The sequence below is a fragment of the Cervus elaphus genome, chromosome 22 (assembly GCF_910594005.1).
Source record: "Cervus elaphus chromosome 22, mCerEla1.1, whole genome shotgun sequence".
Taxonomy (NCBI): domain Eukaryota; kingdom Metazoa; phylum Chordata; class Mammalia; order Artiodactyla; family Cervidae; genus Cervus; species Cervus elaphus.
In genome coordinates, this window is record NC_057836.1 from 4,292,470 (window position 1) to 4,310,334 (window position 17,865).

The 17,865-nt window shown below is 57.4% G+C and overlaps 1 protein-coding gene across 2 annotated transcripts in view; it reads right to left on the reverse strand.

The window, feature by feature from the left end:
* FBLN1 (fibulin 1) overlaps nt 1-17,254 on the reverse strand; it is an 81,021-nt gene extending 63,767 nt beyond the window's left edge. Inside the window, exons 1-2 of one of the 2 annotated variants that reach the window (XM_043880909.1) lie at nt 17,059-17,253; nt 3,853-3,958 (exon numbers count right to left, since the gene is read on the reverse strand). In XM_043880909.1, coding sequence (XP_043736844.1) covers nt 3,853-3,958; nt 17,059-17,137 — 185 coding nt within the window. In that variant the 5' untranslated portion in view covers nt 17,138-17,253. Of the gene's footprint in view, nt 1-3,852; nt 3,959-17,058 lie in introns of both variants that reach the window. The other variant, XM_043880910.1, reaches the window with a different exon arrangement.
* Between the last annotated feature and the right edge of the window lie 611 nt (nt 17,255-17,865).

Sequence of the window (17,865 nt, forward strand, 5' to 3'; positions counted from 1 at the left end):
TGAAGTGTGTAATAGCGTTATGTCTAGAAAGCAATACATACCTTAACAAAAATCATCATTGCTAAAAAATGCTAGCCATCATCTGACAACATGGAATTACCACAAACCTTCAATTTGTTAAAAAAAAAAAATTCCAACCTTTGAAGCACAAGAAAATGAAACATGCCTATACTCTGTTACCACACATTCACTCATGCCCTCCGTGAATTTGCAAATAACCGACATTTTACTAAATTGTTAGGGAGAGCAAACAGATGTGCGTCCAACTATCTGTTCACTCAAAGATGTTTACTGGCTGAACAGAAAAGAACGAGCATTGTGGAGAAATCGGAACCTCGTGCACTGCGGGTGGAGTGTTACATGGTGCAGTGTGGCAGTTCCTCAAAAAATTTCAAACAGAATGAGCGTCGGATCCAGCGATCCCAACTGCGGGTATAAACCCGAAAGAACAGAAAGCAGTTGACTCAGACATTGGCGCACCTAGGTTCATGGCAGCATGATTCATAACCAGCAGAAGATGGGAGCAACCCAAGTATCCATCGAGGAACAGACAAGCCAAGTGTGGTCTGTACATAAGAAGGGGCTGAACGCAGCCTCGACCAGGAAGGAAACCCAGACACGTGTTACAACGTGGAGAAACTCTGAGGACAGAGAGCTAAGTGAAGGAAGCCAGACACAAAAGGATAAATACTGTGATTCCACTTGTGTGAGGGGCCCAAAAGAGTCAGACTCATGAAGATGGAACACAGAAGGGATGGGCCGAGGCAAGGAGGGTAACAAGGAGTTTCTGCCTCAGTTTAGGAAGATGAAAAATTTCTGGGGATGGTGGGACAGTGATGCAAATATACTAAACTGTACCCCTAAACATGGTCACGATGGTGCAATCTGTAGGAAATGGCACCCCACTCCAGTGTTCATGCCTGGAAAATTCCATGGGCAGAGGAGCTTGGAGGGTTACAGTCCATGGGGCCACAAGGAGTCAGACACCACTGAGTACTATGTATATTTTACTGCAATTTTTTAAAAAGTTGGTTGCAGCCCTACTGTGTGCCAGGCCCATGCAGAGGCTTCAGGGATGAGAGAGGGATGTCCTGGAGGGGAAGCACAGCTTCCCACACTGGGGTCCTTCCGGGGCAGCAGTTATGAAGCTCTGCACTGGTGGGCCTGGGCCAGAGCTGGGTGTCCGGAGAGCTGGACAATCAATGGTTTAGTCGCTCAGTCGTGTCCGACTCTTTGCGACCCCATGGACTGTAGCCTGCCAGGCTTCTCTGTCCGTGGGATTTCCCAGGCAAGAATACTGGAGTGGGTTATCATTTTCTCCTCCAGGGGATCTTCCTGACCGAGGGATCGAACCCGAGTCTCCTGCACTGCAGGTGGATTCGGAGCTGCTCTCCCCTTACTGCCCTTCGACTTGGACAAGTGATCTTGCAGTCACTCGGCTGGCTTGTTCACCTCCTTCAGGCCCTGATGAGACACCCATTCTCAGCAAGGCACCCCCAGACATCTCTATCTGAAATTGTAAACCCACTCTGATCAGGAGACCCGGCCTCTTATCCCTAGGCTTTCCTTTCCCAAGACACCTCGTGCCTTCTTACGAACCAGAGACATCGTCTGCTCACCCTGACTTAGAACAGCACCGAGGATCAATCAAGATGTGCCAAATGAATGAAAACTTAAAACTGGAGGGCCTGGCACAATGCCACTTTGAAAGGAGAAAAACAACACTCGAATTATTGAGTTACCAGGTGGCCGGTGGTTCTTGTTTCCTGTGCCCTTTAACTGGTAAGAGGAGCCTCTTAAACCAGCTTTGATTTCTGACCTGCTCTCTCCCTTCTCTCCCTTCATTAAAAATGATAACACTGAACTTGTGGGGACTTCCCTGGTCGCCCAGTGGGTAAGATTCTGTTCTTCCTCTACAGGGAGCATGGGTTTGAGCCTTGGTTGGGGAACTAAGATCCTGCGAGCTGCAGTAAAAAAAAAAAAATTTTTTTAATAAAAATGTTTTTTAAAAAAGAAAGATTAGGACAGAAACACACAGAGAGAGGAAAAGACATGAGGATGTGGGGAGAAGGTGGCATCTCCAGGCCCAGGAGAGAGGCCTCAGGAGGAACTAGGACCTCAGACGCCTGTCTTCAGACTGTGAGACAGTAAATGTCTGTGGTTTAAGCCGCCTGGGCAGAGATGTCTGTGCTGGCGGCCTGAGCAGACGAGTACACTCCTCTGCCTAGGGCGGTGGTCCCAGCTGCTTCCCTCCCCTTGGTCATTATCACTGTCCTGCTTTAACGTTTGGGGAAACTGAGGGTCCAAGCTGGCTCAGGTCACACAGTCTGAAAGCCAGCCCGATGGGTCCCCAGGGCCCGTCTGCCTCTCTGGGCCCAGTCTGTAAATAGAATGTTTGGCGCTCACCGGCCAGCTTCGCCCCGAACTGCCAGCCACCTTCTGACATTTCTGGTGCGAAGCCTCACGCCGCAGTCTCAGCTCTCACTCATCAGACGCGCCGTAAATCCTCCCGGCACAGTCTCCCACTCAGTCCAGACAATCCGAGTGCCCTGTTCTCTCCTTCTTTTGTTTGGTCTATGATGCTTTTGACTTTTCAAGAATTTCCTCAATGGAGCTTTACATCCTCCGTCACTGCTGGCAGGCAGTGGCCTCTCAATGCTCGATGCCAACACAAATGCAAGACTCCAGAATGAGGCGGACGAGCCCCCCCTGCACATTCTTTCTGTCTGTGGCAGCTCTCCACCCAGAACCCCCAGGTCAAAGCTGCTCTGGCTCAGATCAGGGGCAGAGAGCATGAACGGATGGCATGTGATGGAACGTGTTCATATCCTTGCCTCCCGATCTCTGCTCCCCAGGGAAGCAGATCTGGGTCCAAGTCCTAATTCCCCCAGCTGAGCACTCTGGGGAAAGCTCAGTTTCTCATCTGTAAAATGGGTCAGTAACGGAGTTAAACAAGATGCTGGGCAGCACAAATGCCCAGCACAAAGTAGGTGCTTCCTAAAGATTTGCTATTATTTTTATATTATTTTGACAGTGATGCTCAACATGACATATCTTTATCATTTATTCTAAGCTTGCAGTCGGGTGCTCAGTCACCTCAGTCGTGTCTGACTCTTTGCCACCCCATGGACCGTAGCCTACCAGGCTCCTCTGTTCATGGGGATTCTCTAGGCAAGAATACTGCAGTGGGTTGCCATTTCCTTCCCCAGGCGATCTTCCCAATCCAGGGATTGAACCTGGGTCTCCTGCACTGCAGGCAGATTCTATACCACTGAGCCATCAGGGAAGCCCATTCTAAGCTTACGTCCTCCCAAAACTTTGAAGGAGCTTGAGTTAATTTAGAGAGAGAGGAATAAACATAGTTGATCCAGACATTGGCTACTGCATAAGATGGACAACGGCCTAGGAGAACTTATGCTCTGGGACTGGTTCATCTGTGTGTTGGGGTCTGAAAGTGGCCCGTGCTTTTATTGGCAAAGCACTTCCAGTGCTTTGAGATCACATGACTTCCCCCGCCCCCAATAACCACCCCCTTTCTGGGTGACTTGGTCGCAGTGCCCAGCTGTGGCAGCGGAGGCTACAAACCCAGATCTTCTTGCATGCAGCCTGGCGAAACGTCAGGATGCCCCGATAATGCCAGGGAGGTACGGGAAGGGTGAGCAGAGACATGTACGGGGACCATGGGGGCACAGAGGAGGGAGGGAGGCAGGGGTCAGCAGCCCATGCACCCCCCCCCACCCACAGCCTGGTCCTGGTGCCTAGGCTCCCCCCGGGGGTCTGCCACCCACTCTCCCTTCCTCCCCTGCTTTTGTCTAGAGGGACGCTCTTCTGGTGAAGCGCTGGCAGACATACCTGCATTCCTTGGATTCCGAGGCGTAGGGCAGCGAGCAGTCCCTGTGTTCAGTGGCCATGCGATGTCCGTCTGCACAGCAAGCCTCCATGGGGTCATCTGCGCCCGCTGTGCGGGGAGGAGAACCGGGTGACAGGAGGCAGGCTCCCAGGGCCCCTGGGATGGGCAGCCTCCCTCGGGTGGCCGAGGGCACCCCCCCCCCGGCCGCACCATCTGGACGCCGCCTCACAGCATCCCGGGCTGATGCTGAAGCATCCTTCAGTCACCCGACAAGCACGTCCTAAAAACTCCACTGGGGCTGGGGCTAGGAGACCCAGGAGCGTGCTCCTCCTGAAAAGGCTTGAGACCTCAACCACGATCTTCCCAAAACCGTTCTGTCTGGGCTGCGGCTCAGCACCCAGGATCCCTCCGGGGCCAGAGGCTGGGGACGCAGACAGCCTGGTGGTCAGGGTGTCCAGGACACAACCGACCCCACTCCTGCGGGGGTCACTAAAGACAAAGTGCAGAATGGAGGCGGCCTGGAGCACCCCCCAAACTGGGACAACCAAAGAAGGCGTCCCCCGAGAGTAGAAAGTGAACACGCAGGGGAGGGTACCGCAGAAGCAGAGCCCAGAGGAGGGAACGGATACCCGGGGGCTGCAATGCAGCCAGTCAGCTCCACGGAGAAGCAAGGAGCCTGCATTTCTGACCCACTCTGCACTCTCGTTTAACTGTCATTGCCACTTGCTAGGGCATCAGAACTGAAGCTGGTGACGGTTTCTGCCCCAGACTTGTCACAGATTTGCCTCTGCTTACAAAAAGGAAAGATGGCTGCTGGCACACCCACGCCCTCGCGGCTGCACTGGGCACCCAGCCCTCCATCCGCAGCCCAGGCTGCCCCCTGACGGGCCCCCCGGCTCACGGAAGGACAGGACCCCATGGTTACCAAAGGGAAGAGCCGCCAGGCACCAAGGTGCCCTCAGCCCCAGTTCCTTCCATGGCCAGGAGGGGGCGAGAGGGGCAACAGCCTCTGCACCCGGACGGAAGGTCACCTCTGGACCGGCCATTTCAAAACTGGACTTTAGGAACATGCTTTCTCATGGCTGGCTTTTGTGCACCCCATGGGATAAATCCCACCAGGCTTGGCAGCGTTTCCTGGCACCAATGGCCTTGGGTGTTCTGTTTGCCCACCGTCCTTCAAAGGCCCAGCAGAAGAGAGGGCCATTCCTGGACTCAGCTCAAGGCCAGTGTGTCCAGTAACACCGGCTGTGACGACCGGCCCACAGTTACCTCGAGCACCTCTGGGGACAAACTATGCCTGGAGCCCCGAGGCAGCAAGTGATCAGATCACCCCCAGAAGATCCAGTGGGCATGGTCCATGCTGGCGTGAAGAGCCAGAGCCTGGACAGGACATTTCTTTTTAAATTATTTTTTATTAATTTACTTTTTAACACCAAAAGCATTTTGCATTGAGGTATAGTCAATTAACAATGTTGTGGTAGTTTCAAGCGAACAGCGAAGAAACTCAGCCATGCATAAACATGTATCCATTCTCCCCCAGATCCTTCTCCCATCCAGGCTGGCACATAACATTGAGCAGAGTTCCATGTGCTACGCAATGTCTTTATTAATATCCATCTTAAATATAGCAGTGTGTATATGACCTTCCTAAAGCCCCTAACCATCCCTTACCCCTGGCAACCATAAATCGATTTTCTAAGTCTGTGAGTCTCTTCCCGCTTTGCAAGTTCATTTGTATCATTTCTTTTTAGATTCCACATACAAGGGATGTCCCATGGCATTTCTCCTCCTCTGTCTGCCTTACTTTCCTCAGGATGACCATCTCTAGGTCTATCCGTGTTGCTGCAAATGGACCGGCCACTTCCTGAGCAGGAGAAGGAAGGGCCTCGCCAAGTCCCCTACTGGTGACCTCAGGATCCCCATCCCAGGGCTTCCCGGGAGCGCTGAGCAGAAGATCCACCCGCCCAACCCCAGCCTGGCAGTGGGAGCCCCCGGGGGGCTGATTAAGGGCGAGGGTCCACCCCAGAGCAAAGCCTGCCAGCCCACTGCCACTCGGCCCCTCCCCACCACAGCTCTCCCCGTCCATGCTCCCCCCCATTGCCGTTTGGTGACTGTGGGGGACACCGTGGGCTGGGGCCCAGATAGTAATAAAATGAGTGTCACTGGCTTCTCAAATGAGAGGTCCCCCACGAGCGGGAGACTTCTGGTTGCGTGGATGACCTCCAGGGATCCCACTCCTTCCTTCCTTCATTTTTGCTCCAACTGATTTTAAGAAAAGCATTCACGAAACACCAGACCTGAGTCGTCCTAGACACGATGCCCGTGGTTCACTCGCAGGATGACTGTGACCAACCACGTGGCCGGACGCTGAGGCTGATATCCCCTGTGCTGTCCCCCTGCAGCCCAGCCCCAGCGGGCCCCACTTAGCTTTCCCGCCTGCGGCCTCGCCCCTTGGAGCTCTCATAGCCCCTCCAGCCCTGGCCCACCCCACCCCCATCCCATCCAGTTTCTCCCCACCTCCTGCAGCCCGCCTGCCAGCAGCCCAGCCTGGAGCAAACTCTCCATCGACATGTGTCTGCCTCACCCTCCCACCCACGCAGAGCTGGGCCTGCTTCTCGTCCCGGACCTCAGCTCAAAGCTGGCCCTTTGCAGTGACAGGGTTGAGTAGGAAGAGATTCAGGTTTGGAGCCGAAAAAGGCTTGGGATCAGATCCCAGGTTCAGTGCTTGCTTGCTCTGTGACCCTCCCTGGGCAGGACGCTTCCCCTCTCTGAGCCACAGCTTCCTCGGCGGCAAAATGGGGGCTCACGACACCTTTGCAGAGTGGCTGAGGAGACGGGTAGAGCTTATAAAGTTCCGAGCACACAGGGGGCTCCAGTAAACAGTGGCTGCACGACACGTGAAAGGAACAAAGGAAATCTGCTTGCCGTTGCCCGTGAGGAATGGGGGCGCCGTGGCCCCCTCCTGGGGTGCAGAACGGCTGGGGTACCAGTGGCAGCTCCTACGCCTCCCTCAACTCCGAGAAAGGCGAGCATGAGGAAAGCTCAGACTCCCGCAGCCGGCTCAGCAGGGCAAGAACTTTGTGCCCCAAGCTGCAGAAACATTTGGAAATGATTCCCGCTGGGGAGCCCTGAGCACTTTGAAGCTTATTCTCAGTAGAACAATAAAATGTGAAGTCCTTCCCTCAATCCAGAAACTTGGAATGCCCCCAGAATGCTTCAAGCCGCCCTAGAGCTGGAACTCCCAGTGACTGAGGTCAGCACACCCTCCTCGGTGGGAGGTGACCCCCCAAATACTCCCCCATCAGAGGGGTCACAGGGAGCCCACGGCGAGGGATGGTGACTCAGCAGAGGTCAGAGCAGACAGAACACTGCCGTCTTCCTCATAACAGCCCTACACGGGAGGGTCCCCTTGGAGACAGCCCTCCAACCCCCCACCCCTCACCCCTTAAATTCCTGCTTATGCCACCGTGCCAGGACACGTAGCTTCGCCTCCAGCCCACTCCCCCTCTCTGGGCATCTACACCACTTCTGCTATTTCACTGCAGGAACAAATAGCTCTGGATTGAACATCTTCTCCACCTGTCCACCTTGTCTTCAGATTCCAAAGGTCCCCAACTTGGCTACTCCACTGAAACCAGGTTGAGTGCGACACGCTATCTTTCCTTGTGTCCCGTTGACATCGGTTATGTGTGCATCCTTGGGTCAAAATTACTTTGGGTAACTTTCCCATGATTGTTGTTCTGGGGAGCCGAGCACCCAACATTAAACAAAAACCCTTCTTTCAAACTGTTATTGTTGCTTTCTGGAGGTGATGGGAGAACCCCCTGCCAGCATCATTTCTCCCAACCACACTCGGCAGGGACTCAGCACCATCGGCAGGAGGGGAAAGAGGGACGGAATTCTAGGCCGTGGCCCTACTTGTCACAGGGCACAGGGGTAGGCCGGGCGGGAGGCAAGAAGAGAACCGAGGTGTCAACCCCACCTGATGCTACACCTCACCAGTACCAAGGGTTTCTGCAGCAGCCGATGGCATCTGGCCCACCAGCAGACCCTGAAACCATCTCCCAAAGGGAATAAAATGGAAGAGACCTCAGGCACAGCCTCCGTGTCTGAGCCGCCTTCCTAAACCATGCCATGAGAGCAACCTGGAGCGACAAGGCCATCACCACTATTTTGGTCCCCAAGACTGGGAGCAATGCCACTCACTCACGCCCAGCATGTGCTCACTGGTCACTCAACGCCCGTCCTGGGCAGGAAGCGCTTTTTAGAGAGAAGTGGAGCTTCGGGCAAGTCTGGAATCTTTTCCCTCGGGTTACTTCCCTCTCTAAGAAGAAACCTCAGCAAAGCACTGTTTTCATCTCCGGTCCGTGTGATCTGACTGTGTGGATGAGACCCACAAAGATGGAAGCCTGAGACCATGTCCTTTCAAACTCTGGGGCATCAGAATGCCCTTCACGCACATGGAATGCTGAGATATGAGATGGTGGTTGGTTAGCTCTCTACTTGGTTTTATTTTAACCCCCTCATTGGGGAAAATGAAGAGTTAAAGCAAGGCTCGCAGCCCAGCTGCCCCACGGCACAGCCTGAAGCCGCAGCAGAGAGCTGGAGGGGGTCCCCGTGGGGTGCAGGACCCGCATAACTGGGAAGCCTGAGCTGCCATGAGATGCCAACGGGAAATTCCAACCAGACTGAACCATACCAGACTCAGCCCATCCCCACCCCCTGCAGGGCCCCCCACCACCCAAGCCTGGGGAGCCAGCAACACCCCTCTTAGGACTCTTCCATGCACCAGGCTCCCTCTGAGCCGGGAGTGTGGGCTCCAGAATCAGGACTCTGTTTTCAAGGAGATGACAACCCAGGGAGATGCCAGGAGACTGTTCCCGGGTGTGTCCCAGAGCCTCTGCATCCCCCTGTGGCCGAGGATGAGGACTGACCCATCTCCCTCCTCAAGGCCCCCAGCCTCCCCGGGAGGAAGCAGGGGGCGCTGAGGCTGCTCTTATGGATCCAGTCCCGTCCCCAGCATTAGAACAGCTGGTGCCCACACACCCGCTGGACAGCAGCCCCCAGCAGAGAGACGGGGTCTCGGATAGAGAACCAGCTGAAAGGAGGCAGCGAGAGACAGGACCAGAAGGCACACCCCTGAGAAGGTGAAGAGAAGCCCACTCCACGCCACTCCCTCCAGGCAGCTCATGTGATCTCCTGGACCAACCCCCGAGGACGTGCGGGCCACCCTCCTTCTGCCCCCATCTCTCCAGCATCTCCCCCTGCAGGACCCAGCTCCTTGCTTCCTCCTCACTTATCAGAACACGTGTGCACACCTGGCAAGTCTCCTCTGCACCCGGCGTTTGGAAACTGAAGCTCTCCCAGGCTGGGGGTTCCAGGTCCACTCCTCTGCTCGGACTAGCTCATTCACACCCACTCAAAGGCCCTCTCCTCCAGGAAGTTCTCCAGAACCACCGCCCCCCCCCCAACACACACCCATGCACACACGCAAACATGGGGCAGCGGCCTTTCCTTCCGTGGCCTCTTTGCTCCCCTAACTTCCCAGCACTTTGGCACAAATAATTAACTGTGTGTGTCCCGGTGCCATGAGGGCTGGACAGAAGACTCATTCTGCCCCTGGGCCCGTGGCTGTCCCAGAGCCAGGAAATGTCCAGGAAGACACGGCCAGATGAATGATCTCGTGTGATATGAGCAACTCTGGACATAGGGGATGGAAAGAGATGCAGCCCGTTGCCCGAGGCCAGGGGACAAACAGGCAGCATTCGAATCCGGCTGCGACTCTAAAGCTGACACCCACCCACCGTAAAACCAGAAATGGTGGCTTCTGCCTGAAGCTGGACTTAGAAAAATGGCAGACTTTTCAAGTGGAAAGACAAGTGAGGCAGTTCGTTCAGCGTCCTGCTTTCGAAACACGACGAGAGAGCCAAGCTGCCCATGTTCAAATCCTGGTGCTGCCACGAAGCAGCTGTGTGTCCACAGCCACCCTGCCTGGCCTCTCTGTGCCCGAGGTGGGGGCCGTCATACCAATGATGGAAAAGGTGCAGCGGGTTTCGGAGAGAAGGCTCACATCAAAACGAGGCACACATGTAGCTTAACAAAGCTTCCAGGACTTTTCACTCCGGCAGGCAACACAAGTCAGAGGGAAAAATGAGTTCAAGACAAATACAGGCTCATAAAAAAATAAAAGAAAAATACTGGTTCAAGCCATTAGCACAAAGACACTCTGAGAGCTGGCCTCTAAAAGCCAGCCCTGGCAGCCTCCTAGCTGCCACCCCGGGCCCTGGGGACGCCCCTGAGGAGGGGTCCTCTCTGCTCTTCCCTCCTCAAACTGCCGGGAGGGCTCAGTGCCTCCGGCCTTTGTTCCCTCTTCTTCCATCCCCGCCTCCCTGGGTGGTCTCGTCCAGCCTCACCTTCGGGCCGAGACTCCCTCATTTCTGTCTGTCCAGACTCCACCCGGACGTCTAACAGGAGACCTAAGGTGTCCACTCGGGACTCCGAGGCCCACCTCCGTCCTGCTTCTCCGCCTCAGTAATTAGCAGTCATCCTGCCTCCGGAGGCTGAGGCCAAAATAACTGGGTCAGCCTGAATGATTCCAGCTCCCTCACCGTCCACATCAACTCCTCAGCAAGTCCTAAGTCCTGTCCACTCAACCTCCCCAACCCTCTAGATCTGTCTGCTTCTCCCCAGCCCCCAGGCCACCACCCTCTCCAGGGCATCCCTCACCCTGGACCCTGCAGGAGCCTCACCCCCACCCCCCGGCTTATTCAGCCTCCCTTCTGGTCTCCCTGCAATCCATCCACCATCCATCAACAGAGGGGCTGCTGGAAACGTGAGGCAAGGGATGTCACTCCCCTGCTTAGGAGCCTCCGGCCCCAGGGCATTTGGGATAAAATCCACAGTCCGCAGCCTGGCTTTTAAGGCCCTGCACAAACTGCCGTGGCCCCCCCCCCCTCCCCTCCCGTCACTCCATCCCGTGGTCCCTCTGACACACCGGGCCCCACCTGGAGGCCTGTGTACGCCTTCCGTCCCCTTTGCCCAAACGCTCCTCCCCAGGTCTTTTCACAGACGGCTCCCTGCCGCTGACGTCTGAGTTCCAGGATCACGGCGCCCCCGCCACCCACCTGAGAGCCACGGGAGTCCCGCAGTCACGTGTTACAGTCACCGTGGCAGAGGGCCCCACGGGACTTCCTGTGAGCGCATCTGTTTCTGTGTTTACTCTCAAGGGCGTATAGTGGCTTCAGGGGTGTCCCCTAGAAAAGACACATCTGTGTCCTGACGCCTGGAACCTAAGAATGTGAGCTTATTTGGAATGAGGGTCCTTGCAGCTGTAACTAAGGATCTCCCAGTGACATCATCCTGGATTATCCTGGTGAGTCCTAAGTCCCGGGACAAGTGTCCCTAGAGGTGCATAGAGGAGACGGCCACGGGAAGACGGGGGCAGAGGCTGGAGGCTCACCCCCTTGGCTCTGGGCCCCTGGCGTGGGGAAGGAGTGACCAGGGGCCCGTGCCCACAGGATCCCCCATGAAGTCGGGGACGGAGCCGGGTGGGAATCTGGTTTCCTGGCCCTGGCCAGGCTGGCACGGTGCTCTGGCCAGGCATGTCTGCGGTGGGACAAGCACTGGGGGCTCTGGCTGCTCAGAGGGGGCTCCTAAGCCCCTCCCCAGGGGGCGGGGAGGGGGGCCTGACTCAGGCCGCAGCTGAGGGAGAGAAGGACCAAGTCGGGCCCCGGGCTGGATCGCCCGACCAGCACTGCACAGGCTCATCCACCAATCCGCTCTCCCCTCCTGTCAAGCCAGCCGTGAGCCCCTCAAGGGCCCCGGTTGCCGTCGCCTCCCTAGCACGCCGCCCCCTCCTCCGCCATGGAAACACCTGTCCTTTGTAACAAGCCCCTCGGCTCACAGTGAAACGGAGCAGGGCCTTAAGTTCGTCCCTCCCCCTCACGTCCTCTGCCTGCCTCCATCTGTGGAAAACTTGAGTCAAAGACATTTAATCAGAGAAATGAGGAACCCAGAAGCAAAGGGAAACAGTCAGAGGAGACCAAAGAATAACAATGTCGTCAGTGGGCACAGTCGAGGACCGCTGGTTCTTTCTCAAGGGCTACAGATAATACTCTGAGCCATGTCCTGTGAGCTGTCTTACAGATACTGAAGCCCCAGGTGGAAGAAGTTAACTGCACGATGACCAGACTGTACCCACGACAGAAGCTGCCACAATTTCGAGAACTGGCCTCAAAGAAATGGGAACAGATGGACCCCGGAACTGAAGATTAAGTGAACCTGAAACAAGCAAGATGACGCCGGTCAGACCCCCGGTGAGCAAGATGACGCTCAGAGCTGACTGTGCTGTTTCTGCGTGTAGCCTGCCCGCCCCCCCACCACGTCTGTCTATAAAAGCTCTTGCCCACAGTTTGCCAGTGGAGGGGGGGAGTTGGCCTTTGGACAGATAGATGTCTGCCCTCCCCCTGCCCAGTTGCGGGCACCTAAAATAAAGTCCTTTCCACCAACCCGCCCTGTTTACTGGCTTTTGGGTGGCGAGCAGCCGGATCTCACACTCTTTCGGTAACAGGAGCGCTCAATTATGGGACTGAAGGGTCCGTCCAGTCGAGTGGCAAGACGCACGGAGTCCGTGCCCTCCACTGATGACGCACACTGTCGTGAGCAAGGACTGGTTGCCGGGACCGGCTCTGAAATGCCAGAGCTCGGAGGGTTTTCATGCTAATGGGCTGAGCCCGTATTTTTTTTTTGAACCTGTTCTTCCTTTTGGGTCAAGTCGCCCACTGGAGTAACTGCCCTGTTGTTCAATCTCTAAGTCATGTCTGACTCTTTGCAACCCCATGGACGGTAGCCCACCAGCTTTCCTTTGTGCGTGGGGATCTCCAGGCAAGAACACTGGAGTGGGTTGCCATTTCCTTCTCCTAGGGGATCTTCCTGACCCAGGGATCGAACCTGCGTCTCCAGCATCGGCAAGTGGATTCTTTACCACTGAGCCCCCTGGGAACCCGGCAGTAAAATGGGAATAACAGTTGTACCTACTTCATGGGGTTGTTGACAGCGCTAAATCAGTGACTAAATGTAAAAGACTTCAATTATAATAAGTTCCTAGAGCAGAGAGCTTTCCTTCCACATTTAAGGAAACAGCAGAAAGCGTGTGGGAGTCGGTCAGGCTCTCTCGGGTCACCTTCGGGTCCAGTCTCCTAACCCTGGTGGAGTGCCGACTCCCACCCCTGGGTGGGCTGGTGTAGGACACTCCTGATAACATGCAGGCAGCTGGCTCCCTCCCGCCCCAGCCTCTTGTCAGGACCAGCCTTGGGGGTTAAAGGCGGTGACCAGCGAAGAGTGACGGCCGCAGGGCACAGCCTCCAGTCCAGCCGTGCCTGCTGCAAGCTGGATAGCCAGGGACACACGACTTGCCCTCAGCGCCACACTCTCTCAGCACTAAGCTCCCCTCCAGGCTGAAGGGTCTCTGATCCCAGGAGTTGACCTAATAGGTTCCCACCCACCTCGTTTCATTTGAAACCATTACAAGGAAACTGGAACCATGTGAAGCCTGCACAAGCATTTATTAATGAAATTGTTATGATCTGATGTTTTGCAAAAGAAAAACCTTTTATTGTGTCAGATATACTGGCGAAATACTCGTGCGCCCTATTAGAATTGTTTTCCTGCAAAGTTGCTCCACCCACCGCATCCACTGCTCACAGAGCCCCCCTTCAGAGGAATGGCAGAGGCTGTCTGGATGGTGTTGGGGAGAGGGCTCCTGAGGAAGCTCCCCAAGCACGAGGTGGGGGCAGAACTCCTGGAAGCCCCACGTTCTCACTCGCCTTCTCAACCTTTGTCCATGGTGACCCTCCCCACCCTCCATCTGCTCCTTCACATCCCAGTTTGCATGCCACTTCCTCCAGGAAGTCTTCCCTGACTCACTCCCAGCTGGAGTTGGTCTGGAACCATCTACTTTTCAGGATCTCCCGGAAATTACGTCCCATGAGCAGAAGGCTCCGGTCTCTCTTCCTCTCTGCCATATCCCCAGGACCTAGAACAGTGTCTGGCACAGAGCTGGCCCTCAGCAGATACCTCACGTATAGATGATCAAACGCCTAAGGAGGCCAGCTGAGCCACTTTGCATGACCTTTACCAATACGGCTTTGGCACCCGAGAGCTGCCTCCCTCCCAGCTCCTGGCTGGGGACATGCAGTCTCAGTAGTGCAGTCTTGGGGAAAAGGACACTGTCCCACTCTAGGAAGGGGACAACACATATAACAAGTAATAATGACACAGCTCCCACGACAGGTATCCTACAGTCTTGCCCTCAATCCTCCTGTGTGCTTAGTCATGTCCGACTGTTTGCAACCCCACGGACTGCAGCCCGCCAGGCTCCTCTGTCCACGGGATTTCCCAGGCACGAATATTGGAGCGGGTTGCCATTTCCCTCTCCAGGGCATCTTCCCAACCCAGCAATCGAACCGGTGTCTCCTGCTTTGCAGGCAGATTCTGTACCACTGAGCCACCTGGGAAGCCCCCTCAATCCTCAAAGAGACCTAAAAAGTCGGTTTCTGTTATGTCCATTTTACAAATGAGAAACCAGGTCATCCCGTGGTTCTTTTCTGAGGGACGACAGGCAAAGCTGTTGTCAGTTCCACAAATGAGCTCTCCTAGAAGCCTGCTAGGTGCCAAAGGGGAATGAGCCACCCTCTTCCCCCACCACCACCATCAGGGCTCAAATGCACCCAAGGTGGGGTGGCCCCGGGCAGTGCTGGAGGGGGCATAACCTGGAGCTGTGGCCCCCCAGAAGAGGCCCTGGCACCACCCCCCAGGACACCCTGAGTCTCATTCTCCTGCAGCCCCCCTCAGCCTGTCCAGCCCCCGCCACCCGACTGGGAGACTTCCGGAGCAGCCGCGGCGCAGCCGCGTGTTTTCAGGCCAAGTCCTCCCTCCCCTTTGTTCTCCTCCCAGCGACGTTCTCTGTGATCAGTCGGAGAGGCTGCCCGGTTGGAGCCAAGAAAGTCTTGGAGAAAACACAACCGTCTTTCCCAACACCCTCCTCCTCTCTTACTCCCTCCCACCCTGGCTCTTAGGAAAGCCCAACGGGACAGACAAAAGGATGCAGGACAGACCGGCGGTTCCCACTCTGCCCCCGTGGCTCAAAAGTGCAGCACCCCTCTGCCTTCCTGTGGCCTGGTCACCAAATGAGTTCCGAAGATTAGCTAAAAGGCTCACCATCAGGGCCTTTTCCGCGACCCTTTTAAACTGCACATTTCCTCTGGGACCCCCTCAGCTCTATGAGGGTGGGTGGGGACAGTGTCACTCTCGGCCTTACAAGGCTTCGGGAAACTTACAGCGTCTGAGTTTGCAGGTACAGAAAGGACCCTGGCAGATCTCTCCCCTTCTCTCACCCCAAACCATACCAAACTTGTTGAAATTCAAGAGAGGGACCTTCCCAAAGATACAGGCATTCTAATCAGTGGGCAAAGGAGAGAGGCTTCTGTACCCGCTTCAGGTGAGGACCTGCTCTAGGAAGAAGACGGCAGTAAACCATCAGTCAGGGCTGGGGAGCCATCCCAGCCTAGCATGCCTCGGCACTCCTTCAAAGCTGGCCTCTGCCAGCCTGCAGGGGACCCTTCTCACACGGAGGTGGGATAGCAGTGGAGGGCCTCAGCAAAGCCCAACTAGACCTTCTCTCTGCGACTCAGTTTCCTTGTGCGTTAGACACAGGAGGTGCCGGGGCCCCCTGGGCTTTTGATCCAGCCCGCTGTCCCCTGAATTCCCTTCCGCCCCTGCCTGCCTGACCAGCTCCCGCTCAAGCACCCACTCCTCCAAGAAGCCTCCCATCAACCCCCGGGCCCGGATGGCTCTCACTGCCAGTACTGAGCCCCATTCCTCCACCCACGACATGTCCCGGGCACAGGCCCGTGCCCGGAACAGACAGGGCTCCATGAAGGTCTACGGCAAAGGGGGCCAGGGAGCCAAGAAACCTCTGCAGAGTGCAGAGCCCTCCCCGCCCCCACCCCCAGCCTCCCCGGGACCCCTGAATCCCAGCAAGGCATTAGCTGGGACAAGTGACCTTTGACAGAGGAAGGGGAGTGGTCACCAGAGAGTTTAAAAGAAGCTCAACTAAGCCAGAGATAAAGAACCAGAGATGCCGAGGGTGGTTGGAGATGCCGAGGGTGGTCAGAGCCCTAATCTGCGCCTGGCCCCAGGAGGGCTGGCCTGGCTAATGACTGATGAGCAACTGGGGTCAGTGGAGAGGTCAGAGGTCATGGCTGTGATTGGCAGGGCCTTGTGGTCACCCCTGAGGAGCGAGGCCTTGAGGATTAAGGGAGAAAGGATGAGCTGGGGGCTCGCCATTCCAGCGCTGTCAGTCCCACGGCTGGGGGCTCTGCTGGTGGAGACCCCCCTGCACCCCCTTGCCCCCAGGCGGCCGGGTTTGGAGGTGGCCGGACCCTGGCCACACTGAATATGGAGGCTGGCAGCACCTCCGTCTTGGGGTCCTCAGTGTCCCAGGAGGGCAGACAGCGGTCTCCCCACACACAGCTGTGACCCTGAACACCTCCAGACTACACCCTTCCTCTCTGTGGCCTCCACCAGCACCCCCTACTCCAGGACGGGTGCTGTGTCTTGAGCAATTTACCCATCCCCACCCCCCAGTCTGTTTTCCCATCAGAAAGCTGGGTACCACAGCCCCTGCATAAGGGTGGAGGTGGGAGGAGTGAGAACAGGTATGCCAAGGGCGCTCCAGGGGCAAGGAGCAGCCACGGCGGTGGGGGTGGGGGTGGGGGAGGGGGAAGGGTGGGGGTGGGGCGGCGACCTTGGCCACCACCAGCCTTTCCCTCTCCCAGCCGGCACTTTGGCCCCGGCGGGTGGATGGGCGCTAGGGTGGGCAGGGTTTGGAAGTGAGAGGACCTGCGGCAGAATGTGTTTGGAGGCATCCGTCTCTAAAACAAGTCCCCAAGTCAGCGGAGGTGATCAGGATGGAAACCAGGAGGCGGGTAGTTGTGGGGTGGCGAGGGGAGCGCCGCGGGGCAGCTCAGACGCCCCAGGACCGCCGACGGGGGCGCAGCTCCGGGCTGCGTCCCCAGGCGCCGGCAGTCCCAAAAGTCCCACGGGGCGCGGGGTCCCCAGGGGTCGGGGGTGGGGGTGGGGGAGTCACTCCAGCGGGGGCCGTGGACTCGGGGCTCCCCCTCCCTCCCGACGCCCCCCTGGGCCCCTACCTCGGGCCGCCAGCAGCGAGAGGCCGCCGAGCAGCAGCAGCGGCAGCGGGACCCGGCGCGACGGGGCGGCGCGCTCCATGGGTGGCGGGCGGACAAAGGCGCGGGGCGCGGCTCTCGGCTTCGGGCAGCGCGGGCTCCAAGCTCCGGCCGAGCCTCCGCAGCCAACGCTGGGCCCCGGCCGCGCGGTTCAATTATCCCGCCCCGGAGGAGGGCGCGGGGAGGGCGCGGCGGGGGCGGGGCCGCGGGGCGCCCGCTCCCCTCCCCCGGCCGCTCCCCGCCGGAGACCTCCGGGCCCCCTCCCTCCTGGGGTGCCCTCCCTCCTGGCACCCATCCTCGAAGGGTGCGCAGGCCCACGGCCGGGGCGGGGACAGGGACCCCAAACTTCTCCCCGGTGTGGGGGCCAGGGAAAGGGGGGGCGCGATCGGCGGGAAGCACCCCACCCCCACCCCGCCCACACCCCCACCCGCCCTGCGCGAGTGAAACCCGATCCCCTCCGCACCCATCGGCCCGAGTGGCGGGCTGGGTATCAAAGGTTAGCTCCGCCCGGCTCCACCAAAAGGGCGGGTTGGGGGGGCGCCCCCGGAGAGGGGGGCGGCCCCATGCAGCGAGGGGTCCCCAGGATCGGAGGCGCCTTTTGAGGGGAAATAAGGGCGGTCCATTCGGGGAGCCCCCTGCGGGACTCGGCCCCCGAGTGTTGCCCGGAACCCACAGTCTGCTGGTTTCCCTCCCCCTCCCTCCTGCGCGGGGGGTCGTCGGGGGCTCTGCAGGTCGGTGGTCGACCTCAGGTGTGCCCGAGACTGCCACCTG